Source organism: Neofelis nebulosa, chromosome 6, assembly GCF_028018385.1.
Source record: "Neofelis nebulosa isolate mNeoNeb1 chromosome 6, mNeoNeb1.pri, whole genome shotgun sequence".
NCBI classification, from domain to species: domain Eukaryota; kingdom Metazoa; phylum Chordata; class Mammalia; order Carnivora; family Felidae; genus Neofelis; species Neofelis nebulosa.
In genome coordinates this window covers 87,297,351-87,310,869 of record NC_080787.1, presented here as the reverse complement: position 1 = coordinate 87,310,869, position 13,519 = coordinate 87,297,351, and the positions used below count along the sequence as shown (strand labels likewise).

The window sequence follows — 13,519 nt, the reverse complement described above, 5'->3', positions numbered from 1 at the left end:
TCTGTATACACCTTTGTTCGGAAACCATTACACCAGAGCTACCTCGCTGCTTTTCAATCTAAGATCTATGTATAGTTAGCATAGGTATACAAAATTAAGAAATGAGTTGTCAAAAGGAAAATATAGATAAAACAGAGAAAAGCCAATCAGAAAAAACTTTTCGCAGCCTATTGTGGCAAAACCTACTCTGCCTACGTATGATTTACCACTCTGGAGACTCAGTCCCTTGCCACCACCAAGAAAGAGGAGTATTTTCCATCCTACCCCATATTAAAGATTGCAGCTGTTGACTGTTTCAGCAATAAGCAAACTATATTATCCTGACATTATATGTTAAATGGCATTTTGCAACTGGATCATTCATTGGAATATACATTTTGTTGTTTTTGTATTCCTTTGTTTGTTTTATCAAGTCTGTAATAGTATTAGAAATATAATACTCTGGGGAAAATATGACAATTACGAATTCTCGTATAAGTAAAACTTTACTAATTTGGAAAAATGGAAGTGAGAAGGCCTTGTGACTTGAAGAATCGGAATCAGGCTGTTTTGAAGGACATGGAAACACACACTGTTCCCAAAGAGACTCTCAGAAAGGTCCGGCTGGGCTTGCCTTAAGAGGCATACAAGAATCACAGCATTGCACAGGAGGTTTTTGCAATTAGATAATACTAAACTGTTTTTTAAAGTACCCGTGCAATGTTTGCTCTTTCATAAATAGCCTACCTCCTCTGTAATCTTAAATTCTCAAATGTGTATATTGCATACTTTGTCAAATTAGAACAAATGATTCTGCTCATCTTTTTCCTAAATTATGATAGATTATAAATCCATGATGATTTACTATGATTCCATGATGATTTTTATTTTATATTGATGATATGAGAGACAAAGCGCTTTTCTGCTTTGGAAAATGCAGAGTATATGTTTTGTTTCCTTTTTACATATCACAAAAAGACACACAGAGATCAAATACTTTGCTGGGGAAAAAATGGAGATTTAATACAACTGTACATCAAAGATCTCTCTCTGTTGAGTTATAACTAAGTTTTCAACAGCTAAGCAGGGGATAGCCATTCAATAAGGCATTTTGTGGGTGTCTTTTATAACTGAGGAATATAAAACAGATGAAAGTTTGTCCTTACCATGTCCTTAAAATGCAAAAAATAAACATTTATTTAAATCTATATCATTACAATGTAATGCATTTATTTAAGATTAGAGGTAAATTAAATAGCATAGATACCTCTTATTCATAAGATTTTGTTTACCCTCTCAAGTTCTTACATGGTATTGAGTGTTTCTGAGCCTCTTTTTCTCCGTTTACAGCAACAGCGGTCTCCAGTGAACAGAATCCTGTTATTATCATTGCTGTGGTTGCAGTGGCAGGGACCATCATTCTGGTGTTCATGGTCTTTGGCTTCATCATTGGGAGAAGGTAGAACACAGATTTGTTCTAATCTGTAACACAGAATGTATTGATTTTTTAGAATTATGTCAGCCTATTACTTACTATTTAGTGTATTAGAATGTTAGATACTAAATGCAAACATTCTTTGGGATGAGATACTAAAGGTTAATAAATTTCCATTCTCCCAAGGTCAAATACAGTGTGAGCTTAATCATTCATTGCCTTTAGTTTAAGAGCAATGAGTACTGTAAGTGCTATTGGGTGTATTTTTATTGGTTACATTCAGCTAGGTTTTCATTATAAATACAGTAGATACCTAGGGAGAAATTCACTCTTTTAGTTAATGGTTTGTGGAAACCATTTAAAATCTGCTGTTGTCATTGTTTTTCAGAAGAAAGTACAATTATTCACTCATTGATAAATCTAAATTTGTGAAGTATGTTCCTTCTACATTGTCTCACACCAAGACTTTGTATTCTGTATGTTTTTAATCATATTAGTTACTATATTATTATTAATGAGTTCATAACTATGGGCAAGAAGTTTCTGCATGTTGTTTATTGCTCTAACTAGCAAGTAGTTAAAGAATTAAGGTATATTGTACTGAATTTTAAATATATAAAGTAAGATCATTGTTTGAGATCATCACAAATTTGATGTTTTTTCCTAGGCACTGTGGTTATAGCAAAGCTGACCAAGAAGGGGATGAAGAACTTTACTTTCATTGTAAGTGTTTGGCTTTTTTTTTTTTTTTTATTTGTACCCCAGTTAATACAGAGACCTGGTTGTTAGTATTGGCATGAATAAATTCCTAATGTATCATGCTTGAAAGTACCTAATGAACTCAAAATGTTGCTTTAAAGCATTTGAACGAGATATTTAGAATGAAAATCATATGATGTGAATTTTAAAAACAAAATATATTCAGAAATTTAATCTCTCGTAAGAAATTTTAGTATAACTGCAGGATATTTAGCTGCTTTTATGTCACAGTTTTTCCTTTTGCAAACTTTGCCCAAGCGTTTCATACCATTCTAACAACAATCCATTAAATGTTGCATGGCCCATATTCTAGTGAAGGAATTCATTTAGAAGGATAGACCCTTTGTCCCACCCAATGAGTGATGCTACCATGACAGCCTAAGCTAAGGAGGCTTCTTCTCTTCAGCCACTATCTATACATTGTCTGATAGATGTTTCCCCAGATATAAATTGAATAATAGGATTGGATCCTCCAATTTTTTCTGTGGATTTTGGTTCCCTGATTCTTAAACATTCATTTTGGAAATCATATTCAGAAGAGACCTTGGGAAACCAAAGAAAATAGATGCCCGTCTGCATTAATTTTATTCCTATTGCAATGTGGATGGCAAGTGAAAAAATGAGAGCTATGCAAATAAATGTTATTCCTTCCTGTAGCCAAAGAAAAAACCTCACAATCATATGGTTTTAGTTCTAATGATTAATGATGTTCATATCCAAATGCATCATTTTTATTTTTAATCCTTGGAAATATTAAAAAAAATTTCACTTATTATTTTTCTTGGTAGCATAATCTTTACTAAGATTGCTGTTGGAGAAAAAAATTTTCTAATTTGCCCATGAGTTACATCTATTATTATGTTATTTATCAAATTATTATGCTAATATCTAAGAAGATATTGTCATGTACCCATCCTAACGTCACAAAAAATGTATAAACATCAATCAAGAAAATGCATGGTTTAAAGACACAAATTGTGAGCACTATTATTATCGTTACTGTGATTCTCAGTGATGAGAGTGCCACAGGCAGTTTATAGAGATACACAGAAAAAAACGGAGGGTACATTTTTTTCTCTTTTACAACATGAGAGAATATTTTTAACACTTCCCCAACAGAAAGGAGCGAGTTGAAACTTGAATGCCTAAACTTTTACATCTAGTTTTAAATGTATGTAGAAGAGTAACATATAGTTCCTAAAATCCCCTATTCTACCCATTTGTGAACAATTTGATGACAGAATCATTTAATTTTACCTTCAACAGTTTGTCACTTTTCTTTCCTTTACTGAATACGTCTGAGACATCCCCAAATTATCAAATACGTTTTAGTTTCTTTGCCTTTAACTTTCAGGTGATGCAGAAGGTAAACTGAAATGTGACTTACCTGAAACATGTTGTATAGCCGTATGCTAAATTGTCATCACTCAGTTTTAATATTTTGATGCCATTTGCTTTTTTTACATTTGAGATCGAGTTTGTAATTAGAAAAAATAGAGCTGCATGTTTACTTGCTGACATAGACAAGATAAGCCTGATATATATATATATATATATATATATATATATATATATATATAAACCGTTTTCACCTCTAGAGCAAAATATCAATGGTGGTTTTAAGTTATTTAACACTCATGAGAAATGTAAATGAGATATTAAAACACAAAAAAGCTCATTCTCTTAAATTGAGAGAAACAAGAAACCAGAATATTCAGAAATATGTCAACGTTTTCCTTATTTTAAAACATCCGTTTTTAGATGAATAATGAAAAAGTGCATTTAGCAATATCCTACCCTAGTAAATCCTTGATATTTTTGAATCACCTTCTTTACAAAGGTATCTTTTCTTGTCATCTGATGAGAACCAGGCACTTTATTTGATTTTATAGCTGTATCTAAAATACGTAAAGTACAACTCTATGGTCACCAGCTGTTTACAAGTTGGTGTCCTTTTATTTCTTTAGTATACAGACAATTTTCTTAGGTGCTAAGACACCAGATTGAATTTTTACAGAAACATGAAAGCAACCATTTAACTAGCTTTTAGAGCACTGAATTTAATAGAATGTCCAGTCATTTGTATCAGGCACCCTCAACTCTCCATGGCCCCGAGTGCTACATTTAAAGATATAAACACAATGGAGAAGTTTAGTGAAGCAATTCCAATTTACATTTTGTTTCCTCCTACCGTTTCTTCTAACAATGTCTTTGAATCCAAGCTGGGCAGTATTTCATGTTTTTATGCCAAAATTGCTCTGGCCTGTCAAAATGTTTTATGACAGCTTGAATAAAGAACCATCAGAGACCCATTTGAGATGCAGAAGGTTACCTCCAATCTAGCTCCCTTATCACAAACAAAAACAAAACAAAACAAAACAAAGAAAGAAAGAAAAAAGAAAGAAAGAGAATGGAAAGGGAGAAGATGGCTCATTCTCCATCTGCCTGCCAATCTAGGAGGTTAACCTATTGTTTTCTTCCCTTCTCTCTTTTTCTCTTCCCCCCCTCTTCCCTGTACTCCTTCTTCTCTCTTTTCTCTTTCTATCCCCTCTCTCTTTTCTTCTTGTGTTTTTTTTTTTCATGTTCAGCTTTAGTAACAAATGAGCATCTGTCAGTTTTATAAACTGCAACAATAATTGTTTAAGACAATCAATTTTGGATAAACAATCAACTACAGCAGAATAAATCAAGATTTTTAAATCCCATTTTCCTTTATACATTCTGCTTCTTTTTGTTTGTTATGTGTTTATTTTTTAAATATAGTTTTAATATAATGTGATGACATAAGCACAGTTAGGCTGCAGTGTAATACATAAATATATTGTTCTCAAAATAGTAAGATTTAATGAAAAGATTGTTCAGTGGCTTTGTTAAAACAATAAAGTTTTTTTGAGGATATAGTGTAATTCTTTTTATTGCATTAATATAACCAAATATATGCCTATCTATCTTATCTTTGTCTTTAACCAAATGATTAGATTTGGAATACATTATTGTAACTGAATTTGATTTAAAGTTGACATAGCATTATCTGTTACCTGCATGCTTCTGGGTGCATTTTAAGAAGATTTTAACTTTTAAGATGATTCTATGTTGTTTGACTTTTGACTACCTTTTCCGAGGCATATTGGCTACCTCTTTCCAGAGCCTTATATTTGAAAGTTCATAGCAACCATTCCTCTTTCAAATTGCTGTCATCCACGGTTAGCAGATCCCAGGAATATTGTAAATTTTCTAACTTTACTCTGCATTTTGTACATCTGGCCTCTATTGCCCTTCAAGGTGAAGATGAAACTGTGTCTTTAGTAGATTTCTCTCTGATTCTGTGATAGTGGTCCCTCACATCTTGTACTAATTTTATGTATATGTCAACGGTGGTTGGTCTTTACAAGAATAAATCAAAAGAATAAGTAAGATGTCTAAATGTTTTTTAATATTGCTGTCAGTGTAGTAGGCTACCTGTAAATGAAATGTCTTCTTTTCCCAGTGTATTAATTTGATTGATTGACTGACTGATAGATTTACAAATGTGTTTCCAAGTCCATTACAAACCTCAATATGGCTTGAACTATGCCATGATAGCAGTGAATTTAATTAAACCTCCAGTCTGCTAAGAGTCATGTCAGAGAATTTTGGTGATGTCTTTTGTTGATTTACTGGAAAAGCAATTCAGTTAGTAACCTATGAGCTGGATCCTATGTTACCTATAGAAGCTTGCAGATAATACCTATACGCCAACAGACCGAAGTAGTCTGTTAAAACTGCTGTGAATCAGGTGATGTGGAAGCAAGTTCACTGTTCCAAGGAGCACTCTGCATAATGAAATTCCTGGGCTGACTGCACAATAAGTGCTTTGCTTCATCACAGTCATGCTTTCTTACATCATTACAGTTAAATTTCCAGGCACCAAAACCTACATTGACCCTGAAACCTATGAGGACCCAAATAGAGCTGTCCATCAATTCGCCAAGGAGCTAGATGCCTCCTGTATTAAAATTGAGCGTGTGATTGGTGCAGGTAAGGCTGTTGTAGCTTCCTTGTTCAGCTGTTCCATTTAGCCAGGATCGAAAGTCATACATCATAATGACAGGCAAATAATTATACCTCAAGTATAGAACTTTTGCATTCACCTGAACTGTTGGAAGCAATGAGGCTGTACTTGTTTATGAGATCTCAAGAAAAAAAAATGAAAAAGAAGCATGTGGCACAGAAAATCTGTATATCTTTTGTCTTCTGTTGGATTTTTAAGATATTGCTCTACAATAAGCTACTTCACAATAGTTCTGGCCTGCTGTTTAAGAAATGACTTAGTTTTTTTTTTTTTTTTAAATGAGAATGTTCCTGAATTTTGTTGAAATCTACATTTCCTCTTACTTGATTTGCCATCTTCCTGCCAGGCTTTCATCTTTTCTGATGCTTTTTTTTTTTTAACCTTTTTTTTTCATGCATTTGTAGGTATTAGTCAGCCATTTAATTCCATGCAGAAAATTAAGATGTGTGACTTATATAAAAAGAATATTATTTTCTACATATACAATATATATTTTTTACATGTGAATTTATTTATTTTTGAGAGAGACAGAGCATGAGTGGGGGAGGGGCAGAGAGGGAGGGAGAGAGAGAGAATCCCAAACAGGCTCCATACTGTCAGCTCAGAGCCCTATACTGGGCTTGAACTCATGAACTGTGAAATCATGACCTGGGCCGAGATCAAGAGTCGGATGCTTAACCAACTGAGCCACCCAGGGACCCCTGTATACAATATATTTTCATAGTAATTATACACTTCGGATTCAACTCTCTTAGATTTAGCAGTCCTAGTACATACAAATTTCAGACTTTGAAATCTAAAAAATACTTGCTTCTCAAACCGTAAAAGCAATAGCAATGTTTAGAATTTGCAAATGCATCCTCATGCTTTAGCCGCCAGTTGTACATTATATCCTGTATTCAAATCTAAAGGTTGTTCCTAAAAACGTTTTTGTTAATCCAGTTAAAAAATTGTAGTTTGTGTAACAGATAGTTTAGCAAAGCTTAAAAGTGTTTTTAGTATTACGCATTTACTATGAACGAAGAACTATTTTTGAGATTAACATACACCTGCCTGTTCTATTACTTCAGGAGAATTTGGAGAAGTCTGCAGTGGTCGTCTGAAACTTCCAGGGAAAAGAGATGTTGCGGTAGCCATAAAAACCCTCAAAGTTGGTTACACAGAAAAACAGAGGAGAGACTTTTTATGTGAAGCAAGCATCATGGGGCAGTTTGACCACCCAAATGTCGTCCATTTGGAAGGGGTGGTTACACGAGGTAGATATTGATACCTTTCATTTATCAAGTGGACTGTCAGAAATTAGTGTTATTTTGTACCTAATTAAAAACTCAAATTATGAACATGTTGCATATTCTAAATGAAGGGTTTTTTTCTTGGTATATAATGGACTAAATTTTTCGTTTATGTTACTACCTCTGAAGAAATCAGGATAATTGAAGGCAGGATTAGAGTTAAAGAATAAATCTGATAAACAGACGGATTGACTGATATTTTCATTTAGCTTCAATGGCCATAAACGTGATGCACTCTAAGTTTGTACAATTTATATAAAGTGTCATTTTCTCTGAGTTTTGTTCACAAAGTAGGGGTCAGAAGAACACACTGACTTTGTTCTTTAATTTTGTGAATCATAACCATCTTCCAAACAGATATTTAATAACTCTGAGCTTAGCAGCAGCACTGGGACATTAGAAACACTCACAGCTCACCCATTCAGCCTTTCAGAAGAGCACCGTGTATTTTATTGAGGGTGAGAATGGGAATAAGCCTGAAGTTTAGGTTATGGCTCCTTAAGATACACTTTTTTTTGATACATATATATATATGTATATTTTTTTTAATTTTAGGGAAACCAGTCATGATAGTAATAGAATTCATGGAAAATGGAGCCCTAGATGCATTTCTCAGGGTAAGTAACAAAAAAATTATCCTACCATTAAATGCATTATCCATGTTACAACTATCATGTTGACTATTGTGCACAGCATAAACCATAAACATTGTAAACTTTAACAGATCAGAAAATTGCCTTTAAAAAAGCAGATTAAATTAAAGATCAGAATCCTGGTCTGGATTGAACTAGAACTTTTTGAGCACATAAGTGATAAAGTGTAGTTTGAACCTGAAGCCCTTTACTCTGAATACATGGTGTAGAGTAACATTTTACTTTTCAGTACAATTATAAATTAAATACAAAAGTAATACAGAGAAGACTAAAAAGTGAGATAACCATTCAGTAATTGGCATGATGATCCCAATTCTGCCCTGTGGAACCATTTCTGTTATATCGCTGTGTGAACACTGAGTGTAAAAGATAGAATTACTAACATTTTTAAAATTAATAATGTGTGATTATTTTTGTGATAATTCTAAATACATAAGCATACATATTTTTTGCTCTGAGACTTTTCACCTAAGGATATAAACATGTTAACAGTTTTCCAAATGACAAGGAGAAAGCAATCTAAAGAATAAGAGGACATGGAATGTGATCATACATAAGCTGCAGTGATACACTCAACTCAAATTTATAAGCAATCAGAAGATTTAGAGAAATTCTTATTTATGTATAACTATCAACTCTTGGGAATAAAGCATCACCTGGAAAGGTTATCAACTCAAATCAATATCCTCATGCACTGTATTTATAATTCAGTTGGAGAAATCTGTGAGTTAAAAATGGGTTAGAAATATATGGTTGCCAGTCTGGTTGCAAAGAGCTCTCGATCCCATTTGCTGGCACATCTGTTTTAGAGAATCTTTGTTGCAAGTAATGTTCCTACCAATAACAAAACAGGGAAAAATATAAAAAGCAAACAAAGTCAGCCAGCATCATCATTTCCCACTTCTTAGTTTCTCTTCACCTTTAATCAAAAAATGTCTCCTTTCTCTTTTTTATCATTTGGAGAAAATAAATCTTAATACATATGTTCATCCCCTTATACATTTCTAGATTACTTATATAATATTTTAGCAAGTGGAAAAACACTTAGTTGTCAAAGACAGTATTTTTGGATATCCCATTCTCTACCTTCGCCTCAAAAATCAGTGCATACTTTTGGATCTGCGTAACCTGATGCTATTTTCAATCAATAAAAATAACATATCAATGTAAATGACTAAACAATTATCAAAAGTCTATTTTGTATTATTTGGCTGTCCGTTGAATCAACACTTGTTTTTCTTTTTTTTACAAATGTCTATATTCTATAGATAATACAATAATTCTTACTATACTATAGTAAATCACCAGCGTGCAGACATTTTTAATGGTAATTTTTCCCTTTGAAAGTAGAGTTAAAGGATGTTTATTCTTGTCTTCCTGTAGAAACACGACGGGCAATTTACAGTCATTCAGTTAGTAGGAATGCTGAGAGGAATTGCTGCTGGAATGAGATATTTGGCCGATATGGGATATGTTCACAGAGACCTTGCAGCTCGCAATATTCTTGTCAACAGCAATCTTGTTTGCAAAGTGTCAGATTTCGGCCTGTCCCGGGTTATAGAGGATGATCCAGAAGCTGTCTATACAACGACTGTAAGGAAAAGTCCCTTACTGCACCTCTTCATATTCCCGAGATTTTCCTACCAAGAAAGCAGGACTTAATAATACAAAGCTATACAGTGGAAAAGACGCAAATAGATCTCAGCTTTGTGTTGTTGCTTGTTTTCTTTTTTCCTTTTGGAGGAACTGTCGTTATGTTTCCACTCTACATACAGACTGAGAAGAAGTGAGATAAGAATGGCAACATGCTTCTCTTATAGCAGGGTGTTCATATACATAACATTCGGTTTTATACAATAACATCTAGTTGCTAGCTCTCATAATTGTAATAGAGAAATATAGTCCCATTTTAAATAAATGATTTTAACAGAATATTAACTATGCTAATTCTTACAACTTTTGTGAAATTAGCAAAAAGGAAAATACATGAGGATTTAGTTGAAGTCCCCATATTTCATTCCATTTTAATAGTTATGTTGCCTAATTTGTCATTGTCTTTTGACTAGACTCATGGCCTAAGACCACCTAAGGGCCCATTAAATTGAGTCGCCTTAAAAATGAAAACTTGTAATGACATTTTAAAAACAGATTAGTAACTTTAAATACACTTAGAGAGATTCAAGATGGATAGATGTGATACTGCTGAATTGCTAACCAAATATACAAATGTTTAACTGTAGCTTTATAGCTCTGCTATAAATGATTTATAAGTTATTATGCATATTTAAAATTTCAATTTCTTTTTATAACAGGGTGGAAAAATTCCAGTAAGGTGGACAGCACCTGAAGCCATCCAGTACCGGAAATTCACATCAGCCAGTGATGTATGGAGCTATGGAATAGTTATGTGGGAAGTTATGTCTTATGGAGAGAGACCTTATTGGGACATGTCAAATCAAGATGTAGGTGTTACACTATTTAAACAAAAAGGATTTCATACATTAATATCCATTGTTATTGGAACATGTTGGTAATGAATGGCTCATAAGAAGAAAGTTTTATAGAATTATAAAAATATGACTGCTGAGTTTTCACAATTATTCCCACAAAAATTACCATAAATTAGTGGTTCAATTAACTTCACTTTGAAGATCGTCTTTCCTTTTTTTGAAAATATCCTCTCAGTAGATACAAAGGATATGTCCACTATCTTTTTCCTGAATAATGATAATGATGCTGTACTTGTAGAACTGTAGTGGGAAAGTCACCTGAGTAAAGGAGTCATTTGCAGAGGGGAGGAAGGAAGCCTGTGTTTTATTTTGTCTTTGAAGCTTACCTTTCTTTTTCTTTTAATGTTCTCAGGAAATCTGTTTAACATGTCTACTGTTGGTTGATTTGATTAAATTTTAATTTCATGAGACAAACTAAATCTTATGCTCAACGCTGGTAGGTGTTCCATGGTGATATTTTAGAATCTAATCACAATGGGAGTGCTTTTGGAAATTCCTAAAAACGTCGTACTTGTTAAATATGTATCCTGTTGCATACTAAGGCATAAAACATGCTGTGATGCATTGAGAAAAAAAGGAGATAGCAGTTCTTGGGGGTATACATGTCACACCAAGAGACCACTTACAAAACAATACAGCATAAATGCAAGTGAATATTGGCTTCTATTAGGTTGGATTTGATGAAACAGGCATTTTTGCATGTCGGAAACTTTTAAATACTGGCAGATTCATATGGTCCAACCTACTGAAAATGTGAGTGAAATCTAGATGAAAGTAGAGCAAGTCTAAAATCTAGGAAGGTACCCTGGATTTGAGCTAGCAATCTGGAGAAGACTTTGGCCATAGCTAGTGAGAGAATTTTCCAAAGAGGCATATTGGACGGTCCAGAAGCTAAAACTTAGCCAAGTGTGTGGAGACCAACCAAATAGATTCCCGGTCCTGGAACAGAGCTGTTCACACTGGTAGTGATTTGATATGCAGGTTAAGCTGGGGCAAATTGATGAAAGTCTTTTATGAAGGAGTTTAGAAATGGTACAAATGCATGTTCATGAAGAGTAAAGAAATAAGTGGTGCTTGAGGAAAGTCTATATCGCCATTAAAAGACGGATGTGACCAGCAAACTGGAATAGTCAGTTCTCGAAGTACTATAAACATGGATACCAATAGAAGGTGACTAAAATTAAAATCGAGTTATTTTTCAAAAATAGGTCATGAACATTGTTACATAAAATCAGCATTTTGGATTTAGATTTTAGAATTTACCATATCAAACTCCTATGGTCTTAAAACTTGTAGATAGTTATCTTTTGACACCTGAAATCAGATTGTTTGTTGGTGAGGTTGTTTTCAGTAAATCTTCCCACAAATTTCTGAATGAACTGCAAACTTCACAGCCTGACGAGGTGACATTTTTAAGTCATTTAAGTCTTTTGGTGTTTTGAACTGAAGGATGACATGAAACTTTTTTGTTTTTTTGGTTTTGGTTTTGGTTTTCCAAAGATAAAAGTCTAAATGATGAGTCTGTTTGGCAGAGGCAAAGTTGTTAATATTTGACAGGACTCAGTGTCAAAGATTTCATGGACTGTCAAAATGTGGGCAAACAAATCCTTGGGGCAGAGAAAGAGAAATATTTACATTCCCCAGACACTCAGTGGAGTTTCATTTCTTTTGACACCTTCCTTCTGTACTAGATTCAAACATAAAGGGAATGACAGGAATATAAGATGACTTAAATTCAAAGTTCACTTAACTTCTGAAAACAAGTAATAGAAAGGGTGAAGAAGAAAAGAAAATCTTCAATGTTAATTTTTAGAATTCCTTAAATATTGTTTCTTTCCTGAAAATGAAATGTGAAAATATATAATTAGCATAACAAGAAATAATAAATATTTGTACTGATCAAATTAAATTATTATGTCTACAGTGACATTTACTTCCAACCCAGAACATTTAACACCAAGTTTCTTCTTTTTTGTAATTTTGAAGGTCTGAATTATAAATCATACACCAGTTTGTATAATAGTAAGGGATTACCTATACATCTCCGTTTTATAGTGAAATTTATATTACTATTCCTCTTTTAGGATAGTATTCGTTATTTTATACTTAATGTTGTTAAAGTGCTATTTGAGCAATTATATGTATACATTTCAAAATGCAAATGTTGAAAAAAATGAATAATTCAAAATAATGAATTTCATTCTGGCAAAAAATTCCCTAGATAAAAGCTTTTTTACCTGAAATCTCTGGTAGGAGTTCATGGAAAGACTGAGGAGTTCTGACAATCCCCTGACACATATGAAAATCCTGTAAATGTGTGAATAGATAGTGGGAAGTTTGCTTTCAACAGATCTTCCTAGATATTAATTTTTAATTAGTTTAGATTCATTTATTAAGTGAATTAATTAACTTTACATTGTTCAAACTTAGTTCCTAGTAATTTGTCAGGGATTTTAGAGAGCCTTCGAATTTCAAATGCCTTGGATTTTAGAAGACTTTTCATAAGACATCACGAGAACAAGATGTAAATTGATGGTTACATTTGTAAACAAATCCCCCAAATTCCAGGCTGAATGCTGAATAAAGGGAAGTGTCTGTGATCACTCTGAACAGACAAGGGTGTTATAGAAGTCAGTGAGGTAGATAGTTTCCAGAAGGCTTTATCTGCATGCTAGACAGGGCAATGGGCAAGAAAAACTTGGGAAAAGATAGTATGTATGTGTATGATGATACCCATATCCAAACAGGGTATCACTTAACACTTGAATGGATTCTTAACTGTATTTTGACATACTTACAGCTTTCTTGAATTTTCACTGCAGTGGAAGCAGTTAGAATTT

General features: G+C 33.4%; 1 protein-coding gene across 5 annotated transcripts in view; it reads left to right on the top strand.

The window, feature by feature from the left end:
* EPHA7 (EPH receptor A7) overlaps positions 1–13,519 on the top strand; it is a 172,456-nt gene that overhangs the window by 147,216 nt on the left and 11,721 nt on the right. For 2 of the 5 annotated variants that reach the window (XM_058734729.1, XM_058734727.1), the window contains exons 8-14: positions 1,330–1,438; positions 2,082–2,137; positions 6,077–6,190; positions 7,295–7,480; positions 8,072–8,133; positions 9,553–9,762; positions 10,482–10,631. In XM_058734729.1, coding sequence (XP_058590712.1) covers positions 1,330–1,438; positions 2,082–2,137; positions 6,077–6,190; positions 7,295–7,480; positions 8,072–8,133; positions 9,553–9,762; positions 10,482–10,631 — 887 coding nt within the window. Of the gene's footprint in view, positions 1–1,329; positions 1,439–2,081; positions 2,138–4,761; positions 5,588–6,064; positions 6,191–7,294; positions 7,481–8,071; positions 8,134–9,552; positions 9,763–10,481; positions 10,632–13,519 lie in introns of those variants that run through there. The other 3 variants (XM_058734728.1, XM_058734726.1, XM_058734730.1) reach the window with 2 other exon arrangements.